This window comes from Hippocampus zosterae, chromosome 18 (assembly GCF_025434085.1).
Source record: "Hippocampus zosterae strain Florida chromosome 18, ASM2543408v3, whole genome shotgun sequence".
NCBI classification, from domain to species: domain Eukaryota; kingdom Metazoa; phylum Chordata; class Actinopteri; order Syngnathiformes; family Syngnathidae; genus Hippocampus; species Hippocampus zosterae.
In genome coordinates, this window is record NC_067468.1 from 2,973,246 (window position 1) to 2,993,716 (window position 20,471).

General features: G+C 42.2%; 1 protein-coding gene across 3 annotated transcripts in view; it reads left to right on the forward strand.

The window, feature by feature from the left end:
- The window catches only part of megf10 (multiple EGF-like-domains 10), a 128,628-nt gene that overhangs the window by 97,092 nt on the left and 11,065 nt on the right, over positions 1–20,471 (forward strand). Inside the window, exons 14-24 of one of the 3 annotated variants that reach the window (XM_052050064.1) lie at positions 67–213; positions 3,634–3,768; positions 3,920–4,048; positions 4,157–4,285; positions 6,145–6,273; positions 9,661–9,789; positions 9,888–10,112; positions 13,681–13,790; positions 15,157–15,277; positions 20,043–20,078; positions 20,172–20,384. In XM_052050064.1, the coding sequence (XP_051906024.1) occupies positions 67–213; positions 3,634–3,768; positions 3,920–4,048; positions 4,157–4,285; positions 6,145–6,273; positions 9,661–9,789; positions 9,888–10,112; positions 13,681–13,790; positions 15,157–15,277; positions 20,043–20,078; positions 20,172–20,384 (1,503 nt within the window). The remainder of the gene's footprint in view (positions 1–66; positions 214–3,633; positions 3,769–3,919; positions 4,049–4,156; positions 4,286–6,144; positions 6,274–9,660; positions 9,790–9,887; positions 10,113–13,680; positions 13,791–15,156; positions 15,278–20,042; positions 20,079–20,171; positions 20,385–20,471) is intronic. The other 2 variants (XM_052050065.1, XM_052050066.1) reach the window with 2 other exon arrangements.

The following is a 20,471-nucleotide window of genomic DNA, read 5'->3' on the forward strand; positions in this document are numbered from 1 at the left end:
GTGTGTGTGTGTGTGTGTGTGTGTGTGTGTGCGTGCGTGTGTGCGTGCGTGTGTGTGAGAGAGCAGGTATCCACTGTGACAGTGTGTGTGCAGAGGGCCGCTGGGGCCCAAACTGCTCCCTAACCTGTAACTGTAAGAATGGAGCATCCTGCTCTCCTGATGAAGGAACATGTGAGTGTGCACCAGGATACAGAGGCAGCACCTGTCAGAGGAGTAAGTGTTGAAGTTTTAATGAGGTGCTTTATTTCAAATTGTGATATTAACACTGTACATTTATTGATATTTTCAACAGAGTCATAAAGATGTCACGCCTTGAACATGGCTACAACTGATACACTAAGTAGAGATACTTTAACCAGATCTCTAAGGTCAAACAAACTATTGTTATTCATTCATTCATTCATTCATTCATCTTCCGTACCGCTTGATCCTCACTAGGGTCGCGGGGGGTGCTGGAGCCCATCCCAGCCGTCTCCGGGCAGTAGGCGGGGGACACCCTGAATCAGTTGCCAGCCAATCGCAGGGCACACATAGACGAACAACCATCCACGCTCACACTCACACCTAGGGACAATTTTAGAGTGTTCAATCAGCCTGCCATGCATATTTTTGGAATGTCTGAGGAAACCGGAGCACCCCGAGAAAACCCACGCAGGGAGGCCGGAGCTGGAATCGAACCCGGTACCTCTGCACTGTGAAGCAGACGTGCTAACCACTGGACTACCGGGCCGCCAAACTATTGTTAATGTTTGTGAAAACAAATTTACCAAAGCAAAGAATAGTCACTGAATTAAGAAATGAGCTTTTTCCCGCTTTTTGGTGGAATTCCGCTTTTTTTCCAGTCAAAATGGACTGGAAAAAATTATATTGTTCCAGTAAAAAAAATCTTGGGGGGGGGGGGGCGGACATATCTTCGGCAGATTCGAGGATTGTAATGTTTACAAGTAACGTTTGCAAGCATCCATTTTGAATCCCGTTTTTTTATCGCGAAGCGTTAGTTTGTCGTTACTTCCTATACGGGCTAAAAACCAATGTATTATTTGTTGTGATTGGTCGCTATATCGGCAAATGTAAATCACATTCGCCTTCCTAAATCCCAATCTCGTGAATGCCGAATGTTATCGAGACTCGCGACAAAGTTAAAGTGCGTCAGATAGATGCGGATCTGAAAAACACATTTCGATGGGACTGCTTGGATAGAAAGCTGACGGTGTCCACAGTAGGAAACAGGAAAGCGGAACCATTGTGCTTTTGTCGGATTTCGTGAAAAAGCTCGATGTCGCCGGTAAAGCTCTATATTATATCTTATTAACGTATAAGAGAATAAAAAAAGAAATATGGACCAACTTACAACAAAGAATAGCTTTATTAACTGTAACAGAAAAGAGTTAAAGTGCATCTCAAATTCAAAAGTAAAAGTAAATTAACAATAAATAATTTTTGACGGACCATGTCAAACCATACGATACTGAAAAATAAAATTACCAGTAGATAAAATCAATAAATAACAATGCATTCAAACTGATCAGAAACATGAACTCAGACGCACAATCTTAAAAAAACCTTTAACCTGCAAAACAAAAATATATAAAATAATTTGTGCAGATGTTTTTGTTTTTTTTTAATCAGAGATAATGTCTGGAGGGCGGCCCGGTAGTCCAGTGGTTAGCACGTCGGCTTCACAGTGCAGAGGTACCGGGTTCGATTCCAGCTCCGGCCTCCCTGTGTGGAGTTTGCATGTTCTCCCCGGGCCTGCGTGGGTTTTCTCCGGGTGCTACGGTTTCCTCCCACATTCCAAAAATATGCATGGCAGGCTGATTGAACACTCTAAATTGTCCCTAGGTGTGAGTGTGAGCGTGGATGGTTGTTCGTCTATGTGTGCCCTGCGATTGGCTGGCAACCGATACAGGGTGTCCCCTGCCTACTGCCCGGAGACGGCTGGGATGGGCTCCAGCACCCCCCGCGACCCTAGTGAGGATCAAGCGGTACGGAAGATGAATGAATGAATGAATGAATAATGTCTGGATAAATGCAAGTAGCAGTCACAAAACAGGATGATTGTTGGCAATATTCGGCACGTTTTCGCTGAAAAAAACTCTTATCAACGGAATTGGGGTGTAATGTCTTTAAGTGACGCCTGAATTCTTTCATGCTGCCCACTGTCTTTTCTCGCACCTTAGTCACAGTGAAGCCAAGCGCTACACACGGTTCGTCATAGTTTTCGGTAGACCTCTCCCCCCCCCCCCCCCCTCTCTCTCTCTCTCTCTCTACTTCGTGTCAACACTTCCGACTCATACTCCGTGCCGTGGGCGAAGCGCGCCTGCTCAGTGTGAACAAAACACCGACCGAATGTTCCCTGCCCACTCTGCCAAGGCGAGCGGCACTGCCCCCTAATGTAGTTGTGGTGCAATTGCACGTTATTCTAGGACAGTAAAAAATAAAATAAAAATAAAAAAGCATGTACCCCGAGGCCAAACGCGCCCCCCCGACGGAGCCTCGCGAACCCCCGCCACTATTTCTATTTCCCCACTAGTAACGACTTCACTATCACTGTATGAGGTAAGAATCAACAGCTTTTTATCACATTTACACAACACTTTATGAATACAAGTAATGAACAAATCTTAAATATGGCAGGGAAAGTGTTTCCTTTATTAGTTTTGCTTTTGAGCAGCAAATTTGAAGTTACATGTTGGTGCTCACCAGGAATGCATAAGCAAAATTGCACAAATTTTCACTTGAAAGAATAGTGAACAATCTTGGGATTTTTTTCTGTTAAAGTTCCAAATAGTGTGTAAATTGAATACATCTTCAGCATGTTTTGTGCCACTTTGTAAGTGGCCCCACACCCATCCCTTCCACGCCCCTTTCCGCTTTTTTCATCCCTGTGAATTGTTCCGTTTCAATTACAATCTTAGGATAGTGTTAAACCTTTTCAATGTTAACTGTGTTATACTGTATAAAAAAGCAAAACACTGGATTATTCATGCCAACTGAGTGAAAACAGTTTGTAGCAGTCATGCAGGATATGCAGAGCCATCATGAAACAAACACAGGCTTTTGTACAATTTTGGAGGTCTATTTTTCCTGAAATTTTGTTTATACTCTATTATACGACATCAGTATACAGCAGTGATTCCCAACCAGTGTGCCGTGAGTGGTATCAAGTCTGCCATGGGAAATTGCCCATTGCCAATTACTTGGATGGAAAATTATTTATTTTCTCCCTCCTAAAAATGTTTTGTTAATCAATCTATAAAAACCATGTATAGTAACAGGTAGAACAATCAAATGTTCTTCCACTAGAAGACGGAAGGTACATTTTTAACCACGTGTATCCACTTTTTCTCAATTGTTTTGCTCAGTAATGTGGAGTGACTCTTTCTTCAATGTGAAATATGTTCTTTGGTTCAAAAAAGGTTGGGCAACGCTGCTGTACAGTATAGTAAAGATTGAAGTTGGTACATTTTGAGGGGGTTGACCGTTGCTGTGGTGATGAACATCAATTCTTTCATGCACCCTGTAACCTGATAACATGATACATTGTCCACTGTAGTAACCGCTGTCCTCTAAAGGGTTTAAGTGAGATTTAGACATGAATTCACTAAATATGGGGTCCCTTTTTCTTTGCAGTCTGCTCTCCAGGTTACTTTGGTCACCATTGCAGTCAGACATGTCCCCAGTGTGTCCACAGTAATGGACCATGCCACCATGTGAGTGGACAGTGTGACTGTCTGCCAGGCTTTAAGGGGTCCCTTTGCAATGAGGGTGAGCATTACACCTCACATCTCTGACTTTCTTTACTCCAGCATACTGGTGGTCCCGACCAAATAGTCAAACTATAACTGTCAATGACATATTTTTGTCATCGCGTTGCAAATTGCTGTTGTTTGAGAAAGACATTTGATCTTGTGTATAGTGTGTCCCAGTGGTTACTATGGGAAGAAATGTGCCTTGAGCTGCACTTGCACCAACAACGGCACCTGCAACCCTATTGATGGCTCCTGTCAGTGTTTTCCGGGATGGATCGGCAATGACTGCTCTCAGCGTTAGTTCACTCGCCTGACTGAAACGTGAAACGTGTGGCGCTGGTTTACTGCATTACCTTGGTTTCACTGTACGTCACACCACACTTGATGATGTCTGTGTTTTGCAGCATGCCCTCCTGCTCAATGGGGACCCAACTGCATCCACACATGTAACTGTCACAACGGCGCTTATTGCAGTGCCTATGATGGAGAATGCAAGTGCACCCCAGGATGGACCGGCCTTTACTGCACACAACGTCAGTCAAATACACATTGACTTTTTATTTTTCTTTCCTTAATAGTAGTGTACTGTATACCTATTTGATAGCGATTGTGCTTGTCATCTTTCAACCCCCCGCCCAGCTCCAAACCCCCGCTTTAGAATCACTGTCGCTATCATAAAATAAGATTGCTTATCTTGACCGATTGGAGCAACCATAAACTGATGTAGTCGTGTAGTGTTGAGACCAGTCTCAACTTTTTACGGGTCTCAGTCGAAAGCATTTTTACTCCATCTTGTCTCGATCTTGGAAAGGGTGGATTTTTTATCAAACCGGGAGGCCAGAAACTGCTGGCAGAATGTCCAACTTTTAGACATAGAGAGGAAGCATAAAGAGGGTAAAGTAACCGGTAAATTAACTACAGCAGGCTTGTCCAGCTCTGGGCCTGGAGGGCCGCTGTACTGCCTGTCTTCCATCTGTCTCGGCTGCAACACACCTGATTCAGATGATCAGCTCATCAGCCAGCTCTAATGCAGCATTAGAACATTCCTGATTATTTGAATCAATCATGTTGCTCCTGGGAGAGCTGGAAAACAGGCAGGACTGCGGCCCTTGAGGACCGACTTTGGATACCCCTGAACTACTGTACACAGTACTGGGAAAATTAAACTCAAAACACTCCATTTTAAGACACTGAGCAAAAATAAGCTCTTTGTTTCCCTCAAACATTCAGAGAAAACGGGGACTTAATATTACAGCCAAGTTAGCTGGCATAGCATTGTCAAAAACAAAATGTTTACTTGAGAAGTTCTTATCAGAATCAGAATCATCTTTATTGGCCAAGTATGTAGAACACACAAGGAATTTGTCTTCATCGTAAACAACAAAATTATTGAACCATTTTAGAGTAACCAGTAGTTTGGTAGTACCATTTTGTAGTACAAGAAGAGTGACTACGTCAGTGACTGTTTAAGGAGTTAATGGCTAGAGGGAAGAAGCTGTTTAAGTGTCTACTGGATTTGGTGCGCATGGATCTGTAGCGTCTGCCTGAGGGGAGTAGCTGGAAAAGGCGGTGGGCAGGGTGCGGGGGATCCAGGAGGATTTTCCGTGCCCTTGTCTTGATTCTTGCAGTGTGCAAGTCCTCAAGAGTGGGTAGGGCGGTGCCAACGATTTTTTCCGCCGTCCTTATGCAATGGAAATGTTATTCATTATACCAATAAATAGGTTGAGCTTTAGACCAATGGGACATAATTCAAGTCAACAGCATACTCTGTCTTGGTGCTTCAGCTGCAGGAAGTTGATCGTTTGGTTCAGTAATGAACCTGAAAGTTCACACTTTCAACTTGTTCAAAGGCACTAACACTGACTGAATACGGTTAATCAATTTTGTTTGGTAACAAGCACTGCTTAATAAAGGTTAAAGCCGTTTTTAAGACAATAAAAACTCATGGATGGTAATGTTAAACAAGGAGCAAAATCAAAGTGAAATTTGATTTATTTCATTTTTTAAAAAGTGAATATACGTCATATATGGACGATGTAGGGATGCATGTTTCACTGACACTATAATTTCATACACAGTACTCATTTCCATGAAGCACGTACTTGTTTGTTGCTGTACATGCTTTTGTTGCAAACAATGAAACAAAGATATATATAAGGCGTGTGTGTGTGTGTGTGTGTGTGTGTGTGTAGTCTTGATAATATCTCGGTTACGACATTCCTGTGAATGTCGAGCATATAGCTCACTCTCACCAGCATGAAAACACTCGATATTGGCTGCCGGGTATTGGCATTAGTAACAGAATAACACGACTTCATAGTCACAGCTGATGACTGTTTTTTTCTAAATTAAACCAGTGTTTTGACTTTTGGTTGTCTTGACTCCCGTGCAGGTTGTCCATTAGGATTTTATGGGAAGGATTGTTCTCAGAGATGCCAATGTAGGAACGGAGCAGACTGTGATCACATCTCTGGACAATGTACCTGTCGCACTGGCTTCATGGGTCAGCACTGTGAACAAAGTATGTAAATGTGGTTTTGAGCCATGTGCACGACCTAAAAATGGTCGGTCTTGAATTTGTTATTTGCAGCAACTGTCCTGAAAAAGACAGTTTGTTGTTTTCATATTGTTCGATTAAAAACTGCCAAAAAATGTACAAGGGACTTTGACACTTGTACATTTTTATTTATTTTTTAATTCGCCCCTTACTCATTCCATCGGTATGTTTTATAGCATTTATGGCATTTGATTTTTTTTTTTCGTATTTAACCCTCAGGTCCTTCGAAACAAAAACCCTTAAGTTACGCGTTTTACAATTTTGGAAATGATGTATGTCGTGTTATACAAACATTCTTTTTTTTTTTCAAACACTCAAAATGTTCAGAGTCATCTGTGCTATCCATACATTTATAGTTTTTAGTAGTTCTTTAGGATTTTTTATTCTTTATTTTTTGCAAAAGGAAAAAAAAAATTGTGTCCGGAGGTCCCAACCAAGCCCTACTAACAATCCCGACCGGACGTGTTCATGTAAAATGCATTGGTTTGAAGCCTCCTGCAAAAAGGCAAACTCATTTGCGACCCTCTGGCACCACCTAAAAGTTGCACAATTGGAATGATCTCAACCCAACAATGTGGCATGCATACGTCTGTCCAAGCGAAAACAAAGCGATTGGCGTAAAAATCGCGTGAAATGCATGTTTACACATTAGGTTTACGATGCATTAAAAAATATGAATTATAATGGGTCTCTATGGTGCAAAATATGTAAGTTGTGAAGATTACGGAATCAAAACGTTTTTTATTATTGCTGCAATGCCTGAGAATTATCCGCCGGTGACATCATGAAATTTCGGCCATTTTAGAACTCCCCCATACGTTTCAGCTCTCTCGTGTTTTTCCGAATGCCTTTGCCTTTGATTAAAAGACATCATTTTGCATTTATCGCAAACGGTGGACTACGAGGGTTAAACAGAAACAATACAAACATATTTTAACCTCCTAGGACCCCGAACTCTTGCATGACTGTACTGTACACGTACATTCAGCGAATTAGTTAAAATTGTGAAATGCACAAAATGAGTAAATCGCTTGCTGAGTTCAAAAACAAATTCAAAAAAATAGTACAAACAACCTACACCAATCAGAGTTAAAATGATAAATTCTAAACATTAAATATAATGATAAATCAGAACTAAGTTGATAAATAGAGAAAGGTATTGCAATATCCATTATGAATACAGGCGGCCCGGTAGTCCAGTGGTTAGCACGTGGCTTCACAGTGCAGAGGTACCGGGTTCGAATCCAGCTCCGGCCTCCCTGTGTGGAGTTTGCATGTTCTCCCCGGTGGGTTTTCTCCGGGTGCTCCGGTTTCCTCCCACATTCCAAAAATATGCATGGCAGGCTGATTGAACACTCTAAATTGTCCCTAGGTGTGAGTGTGAGCGTGGATGGTTGTTCGTCTATGTGTGCCCTGCGATTGGCTGGCAACCGATTCAGGGTGTCCCCCGCCTACTCCCCGGAGACGGCTGGGATGGGCTCCAGCACCCCCCGCGACCCTAGTGAGGATCAAGCGGTACGGAAGATGAATGAATGAATGAATTATGAATACAAGAGAAAATTGACACAAGAGTGCCAGGGTGAGGATGTATATAATCCCGATACAAACCAAAAGTTGTGAAAATATCACGGTTAAGGGTGAGCCTTAATGGAGACTTCTTCTTACTTTTTCTTTTCTGATTGATATAAAAATGATTTAGTAGATATAAACACATAACGGGGTAGGACTAGATAACTTTTTTTACTTCATCCTACTCCCTTGAACATAATAATAACTGTGTTGAATGAAGACTGATTTCTTTCCTTTACTTTTTTATCTACCTTATTTTCTGTCAAATTATTACTGTATATGTTTTATGTTCAATAAACAAACAAAACAAACCAAACCAAAGTCTTGAAAGTTCTCCTGAATGTTTTGTACTTTGTTACCCGCTTTGTTAAATCAGATACATATCACTTTCCCTTCCATGTTCATTACTCTCTCCCTCTTTCTTTGTCTTCCCCTCCCTCCCTGTGCTCTGCAACTTGAAGTAACTGCGCCACCTGGTGTTGAAATAGCTGTCATTACAAGTCCAAACGAAATGAATGCAATCAAACCTTGATTGTGCACCAATCTTCGGCGGGCCGGATTAAAAAGACCAACGGGTCAGATCCGGCCCGCGGGCCGTAGTTTGCCCACCCCTGATCTAGGGTGTACCCAGCAGGAAAAGTCCCAGAGGGGCAAGTAGCCTCCCCACTGCCTGCTCTTCTCATGGAGAAAATTTTGTCGATGGCATCGAGAGACCAGCCAACCAATTCCATGTTTGTTTTTAGGATGAAAATACGACAGGAGGCTAGGAAAAGTCAGACAAAGACTGAGTGGCGAGCAGGGAAGGGTGAGGGTTGGGGTGGGGGGGACAGGAGCAGAAAGCGAAAGCGTCCACCTTCGTCGCGAGCCAAGCAAGAAAGTCAATGTTAACGATACATCAATGTATCACATTTTCCCCTGATTTAAAAAAAACATTTTAAAAATGTAATTTTACTTATCCCAGAACCAAACCAGATCTAGGGAACACTAGTCCAGCCCAGGTATCCAACCAGACTACTCTCATTAAGATCTGATTTTGCATCTCAAAATAAAAAACCTCTCAAATAAGCAGTTTTTACCTTTTTTGCTGGATTTGGGAAAAAAATCTTTCAATGAATTTTCATTATCCGACAACCAAACCAGGACAAGAGTACCCTAGGCCACCCCAGGTATCCAACCAGACTACTTTCATGAAGTTCTAACGCTACATTTCAAAATAAAAGGCTTCAGAAATAGGTCATTTTGACCTTTTTGCCTGACTTTAAAAAAAATCCTTAAACAATTAATTCTAGTCATTTCGCAACCGGACCAGCTCTAGGGCACATTAGGTCATCCAAGGTATCCAACCAGAAAACCTGCATTAAGATCTGATGTTGCATTTGTTGCAAATAATAGGCTTCTGAAACCTGACATTTCAACCTTTTCAAAAAAATCATTAATACATGAATTTTAGTTGTCACGCAACCAGACCAGATCTTGGGCACACTGGGCCACTCCAGGTATCCAACCACAGTACTGTCATTAAGATCTGATGTTGCATTTCAAAATAAAACGCCTCTGAAATCGGCAATTTTGGCCTTTGCACCTGATTAAAAAAAACAAAAACAAAAACAACCATTTAAAAATGAATTTTAGTTATCTCAGAACCAGACGAGGTCAAGGGCACAGTAGGCCAGCCCAGGTACCCAACCAGACTACATTAAAATCTGATGTTGAATTTCAATATAAAAGTGATCATGATATGATGAATATTTTCTTACCTTTGACTGTCATCTGTTCTTGTAGAGTGTCCCCTTGGTTCATATGGATATGGGTGCCGGCAGGTGTGTGACTGTCTCAATAACTCCACTTGTGATCACATCACTGGTACATGTTACTGTAACAATGGCTGGAAGGGGGCCCGCTGTGACCAAGGTGAAGATACACAAATATGCCTCTCTTGGACAACCGAGTATTTCTACACACAGTAAAGGCTTAACATTGATACTGCTTTCTCATCCTCCTGTCTGCAGCTGGTGTTGTTGTTGACAGCCTCAACACCTTCACAAGTGCTGCAGTGCAAGTGGACAACTACCAAATTGGAGCCATCGCAGGAATTATTGTGCTGGTGCTGCTTGTGCTCTTTCTCCTCCTCCTCTTCATCATCTACAGGAAAAAGCAGAAAGGAAAAGAACCTCCCATGCCGGCAGTGACGTACACTCCTGCCGTGAGGGGGACCACTGACTACACAGTCACAGGTACCATCACATGTGCTTTGCTTAGCTCCATGAAAAAATGAAGTGGATCTATTCTTTCTTAGTTGTTTGTCTTATTATATTGATGGGTAAGAACAATGTATGTGGCTACCATGTCTATATACTGTATATACAACATTGACTTTTTTGGGGTGCTTTAAATATTGTCAAGGACAAACGCTGAAACAATTACAAGATACACAAGTACAGTTTTTTCCATCATTGGTATTTATGCCACTGGATTATATTGAAAAGGAATAACTGCTCAATTTGTATATCAATGGCATTTTTCATTATAGTTCTGGAAATTTTGATCATCCAACAGACTCCTGTACCGACTAATTTTAAGCAAAAGAGGGTGACGTATCTGCATATGAATTACTAAATAAATAAATACATAAACATGACATTACTTGATACTTGTTATGGACTTCTCTCTGCAGGAACCACCATTTTTTTACACTCACATGTACGGGTTTTGTCATGGTGGTGCGCAAGTGTAAGGGGTTCCCAAGTGCACACAAATAGGCACAGAATGCATGACTTTAGGGGAATCTTAACAAGTAACTGAAAGAAATAGGGCATTAAAGACAGACAGACTGACAAGACAACAGGGCGCACCTGGACAAGACACAGGTGGATGGAGAGAGCTAAATGGCTGATACAAAAGGGTACAGTGAAACTCCTCTACAACGAAAACTACATTGGCGAAAATACCCCCTAATTTGAAAAAATCTTTATGCATGAACACCATTCCCACTCTCCTGCCCCCATACAGCAAATAAAAACCTGTTGCGTTATACAAAATATTTTTATCTGCTTGGCAACAGCAACCACCACACTGGTTTACACAGCTCTGAGTTTCCTGAACGCAACATACTCATAGCTGCTCTGCCATTGGCTTACCGAGCATCATCCTGGCCTCCGATTGGCAAAGAGAGATCTCACTGTCCATGTGTGTAGATACTGTAGCTAGACCGTGGAAGATAGAGTGGAATACATCTGATTAGCTGCTCAGAGTAAATTGCTTGTGGCTCGATGGGCAGTCAAATAAACGAACGTTTCCTGGAATGCTTTACTTGTTATCATGCTAAAAACCTTACGCTAACTGTAGCAGTAAAAATGAATGAAATTCTATATCACAACATAGGAGACAATATTATGTCTTCTACGTCAGATGACGCTGATGGGGAAAAAAGAAACAGGTAATTCGGGATGTCACAATATTCATGGAATTCAGAGTGCCTTATTGCCATGGTCTTGTTTCAGTACAAGACAATTTAACTCAGCCTGTGGCTTGGAAGACTAACTCCACTTACACTGCAAACGTTTGACTTTATTCTGACAATAATAATCATAATGTATTGATAATAGGGAAAGTAGGGTGATGAAAATGTCATTTTGAGCCGCACTGAGTTTGTCCCTGGGCCAAACTATGTTGCCGACGCTGCCCTATGGAGTTTCAGGGACCAAGCATGAGGTTTTGGCTGATCATCCGAGTATAGTGATGCAAACAGGGTCTGATGGCAGATGCGTGATTTGCGGCCCAGAAATTAGGGCCTCAAATGGCCACAGAGCCCTAAGACAGACCTTGAGCTGCTGCGGGGCCCGTACGAGAACTGCATCCGCCTGATATCATGAAGATTGAGGGGCACAAGAAACGAAAGAGGGTGCAGAAACTAGAGAAGGAGAGCTTTGAAATATGGGTGTGCAGACTTTCACCATCGAAGGTCATATTTGGAAATACCTGCAACCAACGGGGATTGGCCTGAACATTGTAACAACAAAACAGGCAAGGAATAAGGTGAGGGCAACACAGCCATGGAATATGGTGAGAAAATGGGTGCATAATGACACGACGGCAGAACGGAGTAAACAGACAGACCTTAATGTGCCTTTGTAGACCACCATGCGGAGGACCCATACAAATGACCAAAGAAGTGCCCAGACAAAGGTCAGAGGGAAGACACATAGGTCAGGGAATACACAGACAGGGATTAGAAAAATTACAAGGAAAGAAACCGTAAATCTCAGGCTCAGGATTTTAAAATAAGAAGACAAAAAAAAAATAGTGGAGTAGAAGGACTTTGGCCAAATAAAAAACTCATGACACACCAGAAAGACTGGAGGTCAGTGGTGAGAGGGGCAGACAGTAAAGAAAAAGAGAGTTGACTTATTGAGGGTGGCTTCGTTCAGCGGTAACCCCCCCGCAACACTTTTTGGTCGCTATGGTAATGTTTAAACGTGCCTTCAAAATAAAATACAAGGCAAATACAAAGTGCATTAAAAATACGACTCACCATCGCCACATATTACGCAGAGTGGGCTTGGTGCGTGGGGATCTCACGTTGAGATACATCCATATTTTAAGTAGGACTCCTGATTCTGACTATTAACTATACCCTTCTTTTTCTTGAAATTCGTTGGCTCCTCTTCTGTCTCCTGGCTGGGCCTTTTTCGCTTCCCAAAAGAAACTTTCCAATGATGTTTATTTTTTACTCATTTTGCTAGCTCCTGGGTTTCATTTTAGCGGTAACCTATCACATGACCCAGAAGCGGGCCTTGACCTGCGTCAAGCGTGACATACTGTAGACGGATGTAACAGAGAATCCAGTATTTTTTCAAAACAAAACATGAAAAAATACAGTTTCCGAAATGAATAGAATGCAAGTAATGTAATGTAAGTTATTTTTATTATTTTTAATAAAAATAATATTTTTTTTCTGTGCGGCCCAGTACCAAATGACCCATGGTACCATTCCATGGCCCGGGGGTTGGGGACCACTGCCTTAGTCACCAGACTAAGGGCGATATTTGGTAGACTGACAACACGCAAGCCATATAGGGTGTTCACACGGCAAGATTTGGTCCGGTGCTACGCCGGGGCTGCCCCAGTAGAGTGTTAACCGTGCGGTGCAGACAGGCTCAGCGGCTTTGTACGTGTGAACGCTCCACAGAATTTGCTGCGGTGCAAAATATATCGCAACAAAATACATCAGTGCAGCGCCGGAGCAAATGTGTGCCGTGTGAACATCCCTATAGTTTGGCCATGTCTGGTCTATTGAGACATAAAAGCACACCTTGATAAGACACAAGTGGATGGAGATCGCAGAATGGCTGATACGCACATTGAGCAGGGATGACAAGAACAGGTGGGGACAAAAAAATGAGCAGGTTGGGATGGCATTAATAAGATGCCTGGAACACATTCATCCATTTTCTAATGCACTTATCCTCACAAGGGTCGTGGGCGTGCTGGAGGCTGGAGGCTGGAGGCTATCCCAGCTGTCTTTGGGCAGTCGGTGGGGACACTGAGAACTCGTTCCCAGCCAATCGCAGCCCTCAAAAACATACCAAAATAAAATAACAACATTGTAATAATTTCTAGTAATCTGTAAAAATGTCATGTTAAGGCAAAACATAAAAAATGAACAAATCTCTGATGGTGGAATATAGACCCGCTGGTTGTTTTTGTTGTTGTTTTTTGTGAATTCATGCTCAGGCAGCTCGGATTGATGTGTCTCGTGTCGTGAATGATGAATTCATTATTTCAACTTTGTTCACTTTTCAGATGCTCATCTACCACGTGACGTGCACCCCAGTAACTACTTCTCCAATCCCAGCTACCACACTTTGACCCAGTGCACGAGCCCACAACATAATAACTCGCCATATAGAAAAGTATTTTTGATTATTATTTATACATTAGTGATGCACGTTTTGAGAAATTTTGACTGATATTACCTGCCTTGTTTTGGCCGATACCGATATATTGGCTGTCACATAAAAGAATAAAACGTCTTAATCCCAGCTCTTCATGTCATGGAGTGGAGTCGAAGGATGATATGATGAAGTAGTCAGCAACAATGTACGGTTGCATGTTTTGCTACTTTCTGAATCTTGTCATTTCAGATGGTGAGGCAATGAGCAATTTCAAAGGTTCTGAAGTGTATAGTATATCAACTTGGTTCCATTTTGTTCTCACCCCCACTCGTGTTTTTTATACCGGTATATCTAATATGTCAAAACAAAAGCAATGAACGAGAACAAAAAGAGCACCGCGGAGTGTGCGCATGTGTGCTTGAGAGTGTCGACCACCACAGAAGCGAACAAGTCCGTTGACAGACAGGAGTGGGAAGCAGCGCGAGTGAGTGTTGTTGTATGTAAACAAACACGCATGTAAATGACCATTTACACCAAAACTGCACTTCAGGTATAGTATGACATAGTGTCATGTCATAGCATTTTATTGCCATCCATCCATCCATTTTCGGAACGGGGTTTCCTCACTATTAGCATTGATCCGAGGAGTGTCGCTTGACTTGACTGCCTCACGTTTTTTAACGTTACCTCCACTGCCTACCAGACCTGACAACAGAACACGGAGGTCTCGCTCGTTGGCTGTCTCATCCCGGATGTTGAAAAGTGCAGGGAAGCTTGGCTGGCCAGCTTTTGTTGACGTTGCCTTTGCCGACTACAGCGCCTGCCAGAGTAGACAACAATCCACAGAGGTTGCGCCGTCTGGTCCGTGATGTTGACGTGTGATGAATGGTTGCTGGAAGTTGGAACTTGTCACTTTGTACTGTAATCCAATGTCAATTACGTCTACATGAGTATAGTATCCAGCAACCAAGGTAAAAGTACAATTAAAAAGAAAAGGCAATGGCCATGTCATCAGGACTCAGGTCAGCGCTTGAAGCTGGCCACCCCCGAGGCCAAGTGACCACCGCTGGAATCCTCCGCTGTGGCTTTCATTCAAGTGAATGGGACCGTGCGTGAAAATATTTACTCCAAGCTTCAGTATTTATAACAAATATTGTTTTTAGAGTTGAGGAGATTTCGACTGGTTCTAAGTTAGTGTATTTTAATGCGCCTTTTTTTAATCGGCCTAAATATTGGCGTAATTGTGTAGTATTGGACCGAAAAAAGTAACGTTATTTTCCAATTTCGGGCCATTAAATACCGTGCATCCCTAATATACATAATTATGTACTTTGATTAACTGTTACATGCAGGTCACTTTAATTGTAATATTTTTATTTTGAAGGGTAAAAGCAACACGTTTGTGAACTTGAAGAATGTGGAAGACAGAAAGAGATGTCCTCATGCTGATACCAATGGCACATTGCCGGCAGACTGGAAACATAGGGACTGCTTCAGTGAACTTGGTGAGCGATATATTACAAATTGTTTTCATGGAAGTGTTCACTCCAAGTGAAAGAAAAATGACTTCTGCTACACTACTTTGGGGTATTGAGTATTGTATGCCACTCCATAGGCCATACACTGTATGGCCTATGGAGTGGCATATACAATAAAGTCTCTATGGCAGAGAGCAGGGGTGTCAAACTCATTTTTGTCACAGGCCACGTTGTAGTTACGATTTCCCTTGGAGGGCCATTATGAATTTGGGGAAACCAAATAAATGTTTAATTCCCTCCACATATTACATACAGAGCGCACAACAAATTGATGAATAACTAGTTTTAAAATCCAAAGTCAAGAATAATGATTGTTATTGTGGATTACATATGACAATTTAAAATTTTGGTTCAGACTTTAGCAAGCGTCATGGAACTTGACATGATTGATTTGCTTTCGCGGGCCAAATAAAAAGTTGTGACGGGCCAGCTCTGGCCCCCGGGCCTTGACTTTGACACCTGTGGCATAGAGTTTATTGTGTGCATAGAACACAGGTCGTAGTTTGGATAGCATAAATTAGTATGTTTCGAACATGACTTGAGTGGCCAAAAATGCCTGCACAAGTGTTTCCCATGAAGACGCAGGGTTCATTATTTTCAAATGATTATAATTATTTGCTCCAAATAACATACTTATCTCCATCTATTGAAGCCTGCGACATTCAGTGACAGACACAACAATTAGATGTCCTTACACTATATACAATACAATACAATACAATACATGCTGATTTATATAGCGCTATCATGGCCGACTATACAAAATTAACCTGTAGCTAAAGTTGTGGGGAACACCTGTTTTGCTGACAACGGACGGAAACACCTATACCCCTCCTCCTCAACTTGCGGACCGCGATCCACGACCGGACCGCCGACCTCCTCTGTCCGGACCGCCGACCTCCTCTGTCCGGGCCTCCTCTGTCCGGTCCCTCGGCAAATTGTATAAAATAATAATTTATAAAGTGATTTTTACGTTATACATTTTATATTTGTGGAGTATAATCTGCGCATTACCGCGATCGCTTGTTAAAATTATCCGTTGTATTCTTTGCGTGCACTAACAGATGTAATGCAGAGGACCGCGGCAGCGCGACTTTGCGTGTATAATGTTTGACTCACTGGAGACTCTGGCTGACCAGGGCATGTCGGCGATAAGATGCGCTGATTGGCTCCTCTGAACTGAAGGTGTGGCCATACATATGCGTCACCATATACGATGCGCTGATTGGCTCCTCTGAACTTAAGGTGTGTCCATACATAAGCGTCAAAATGGATGATTGTGTCAGGAAACAGACGCATGCGCGACCCCACAGTGTGCTCACAGCTTCAGCCCAGGAGAGCTGCACACAGACAATTAGACAAAACAAATCGCGGGAGGTTTCGATTGTGTGCAGTTCTGCTCCCGTCTACATCGGGGATCTTAGCAGCTGTTTAATAACAGAACACCGCAGCATGGGAAATGAACATCACAATGGCGTCTTCAAATAATATTTGCATGCCTCAGACATTACATTCACCTTTAGTGGAAGAAAAGCACTGCACATTCCTGTGCTCCCTTGTGTCAATATTTAAAATGGTTCTTAACTCCTCTTTTGATATATTTTTTAAGTGATTTCAGAGGGGATGTAAAAGGGGAATTGTACAAATGAAAAGGATATTTTTGTTTTCATGTTTAGTATTTATTTTTTATAAAATTAGTATTTTGTTTTGTTTTTGTTAAATTAAGGGAAAAAAGACAACTACTGTTTAACAAAGTTAAAGTAAAAATGTCTTATTTCCCTAAAAGAGCTATTTCTATTATTAAGCAGGCACAACTTAACAAAATAAGAGTTCCTGTGCCTCAACACAATACCTCTCATTATTTGCTGTGTACTGGAAAAGTGAATAATTGTTATTTTCATGCACCCCATTATTGGTTGGTTGTGAGGAGTGTTGATTTGTATAAGCTTGGCTTGACCCTAATAAATGGGCATATAGCCCTGCTCCCCATGACCGCCGTGCATGGGACCGGACCTTGGTCTTATTAAAAAAAAAAAAGTGGACCGACAGCATTTCTAGTTGAGGACCACTGACCTATACCATGTCTCCTGCTTGTTTGTTGGTGGAGGTGAATAAACAGGCCCCAAAATACATCCTCAGGTTGCCATGTAGAGTGGAAACTTATAGGAGCAAAATGTGACCGATTCTCACGAAAATGTATAAATGGAGTAGGATAAAAATCTAATTATCATCGTCTGAAATTATTAGAATGAAATTCTATATTTTGGATGATTTTAACAGATTTACTCATATATTTCACAGTCTCACAGTACTTGTCATAATTCTGATGTTAATATCATCCAAAATGTTGTGAGTTTTGTTTGAATATTTTCAGAATATGATTATTAGATTTTTATCCTACTCCACATACATTTGGGTTAGAATCGGTCATGGTTTGGAGACTCAAAGGCTTCTATGAAAACTATTGTGGAGACTCCCGTCTGCTGCCTCAACAGCCTGAGCCCCAGCCTGTGCGAGTTTACAGGTTTGGCTGTTGGAGCTGCACCTGATCAACCTAGGCCCGCCAATTGGGGGCCAGGTTGGTGGTTGCCCCAGACGTCAGATGAGAGATGACCGTATCCCAACCCGATCGCGGCCTCGGGGGTGGCTCCGAGAGGGCTTCAGTTATCGCAGAGTGAGGAAACTGAGCCATTGACACAAAGAGTCAGCCAAATGAATGAGCAACCTCCTCATTCAGAATGAATGGGCGTTGGTGGCGAGTTTTGCGTGCCACTTTCGAAAATCACTATCGCACTATTTTATCCAACTTTTTGCAACCTTTAACAAACCCTGATTTAAAAAAAAAAAAAAAAAAAACATTTTTGCTTCATGTGCAAATAATCGCTAACCTGCACCGCTCGGTAAGATTAGGCTTAAAGGCTGTAGATGTTGTGAGAGTGTCTTTTGACACACCTCTGCGACATTGTGTGGGTATTGGAGACAGTTCTTCTGGATTGGCAACCCCGGGTGGTGGTCCACCTTTTTGAGACCTTCAACGGCATGACACTGCTCACTCTTCTTGGTAAGGTCTATGGGTTATGTACAGGACTGTCCATCAGGAATTTGAATATCAGATTCAAGAAGAGCAGTGCGATTTTTGTCCCGGGCGTGGAAGAGTGAACCAACTCCACACCCAGGGTCCTTGAAGGTGCACTGTAATTAGCCCAACCATTTGTCAACCATTGTGGACTTTGAGAAGCCCTTCAACCATGTTCCCCGGGGAGTTGCAGGCACTTTGTCCCACCGGTGTCAGAGTTTGATCTACATTGCGAGTAGGAAATCATATCTGTTTCTGGAAAGGGTTTGGACTCCACGAAGAATGATTCTGAGGGAAGAATTGATTGAGAGGGAAGAAATTTCATCTGTGCTGTATATAGAGCATATTTGACAATAAAGTTGTATCCAATCCAATACAATTCTGTTACTAACTCAAAGAACAGCATTTCTTGGGACAGTTGAAGCATTGAGGGTGTTCGATTCATGGCATCAGTACAGTATGACTTCTCTGCTTTTGCAGATTATGTGGTCTGGTTGGCCGCGATCTTCACCTCGTTAGTATGAAGTGTTTGGAATGACAATGAGCACCTCCAAATCTAAGGCCATGGTCGTAAAATGGATAATGGTAGAGTGTCCTCTCCAGGTTGAGGATATGATTCTGTCCCATGTGGAAACGTTCAAGTGTCAAGTTACAAGTAAGGGAAGAATGGAGCGATTTGGTGCAGTGTGGAGTCTGCATCTGTCTGTTGTGGTGAAGAAGCTCTCCATTTACAGGAAGATCTTCATCGTACCCATGCATATGATTATCACCAATTGGTAGTCACCCAATGAAGAAGACCATTGATGCAAGTGGCCAAAATGAGTGTCCTCCGTATGGTGCGCAGGTTCCCCTTTTGAGGTGAGAAGCTCAGTCATTCGGGAGGACTTTGAGAGGAGATGGATAAGGGCTTGGGCATGTCGATATGGTGCCTTCTGGGGACTTCTCTAGTGAACCACTATGGGCTTGTCCCATTTGGAGGAGGGCCTCCGGGGATGGGCATGCTTAAGTGTCTGGGATTCCTTTCCCTGACCCTGAATACTTGGAAGATGGATGAATGGATGAGAAACACTTGCGGCTTTGTCGTCTGGGGGAAAAAAATAATGAATGATGAGACACAGTGATCATAAAGCAGTCCTTTGCATTCATTCTCATAAACTCCAAACCTCTTAGAACAAGAGTGTACAACATCGGTCCGATCCAGTAATTTTTAGATGTCTCCCTCCTTCGACAAACATGTTGGGTTTGGAAGGGACTGTCTTCTAACACGTGTCTAAAAGTAAAATATGCTGGGCCGGGGTTTGACACCCTTGTCGTAGTAGTATTCTAGAGATCAAAGTATTCATTACAGGACATAAAGCATACAAATATTTTATTAGTCTTAGCTCTAATTATTTGGGGGGAGTCTATTGTATACTATTTCCTCATATTCAAAGCAACACTTTCATCATGTTGCTCATTTTATGTATAACAGTGCGATTTTCATGCTAAAATGGTCTGATAACGTTTCTGAATGTGATACTGGGTCCATATGTCCCCATCTTTCAAGGACATGCAGCACAAACTGTTAAGTTTGCAAAAGCATACCGGGTACGTTTACTTCCTCAAATTTACTGACTGCTTTCAATTTCTTTTCTTCTTGCAAACCATATGCTTAAGGAGTAGACAGAAGATGCATGGGCAAGTCTTTGCGAGGTAAATTCTGATCATACACAGGCTGGAATTGACCAGGTTTGCCAGTTTAATGCTAATTGTTTTTCACACCGGTGACTCTGTTTTATTGTACAGACCTGGTGAAAGGCATACCATATCATGGAAGCTCCAGCTCCTTGAACAGCTCTGAAAACCCCTACGCCACTATCAAGGACCCTCCCATGCTGACAACGAAAAACACTGAATGTGGCTATGTGGAAATGAAGTCACCTGCCAGACGGGATTCACCCTATGCTGAAATCACTCCAAGCAGCCATCTGACGAATAACAAGAATGTCTATGAAATTGGTGAGGAGCAAGTGGTGAAAATAATTTTTGTTTGGCCACTATAAAAATATCATCCTGGCACTACAATCTGATACCAAACCATATCAA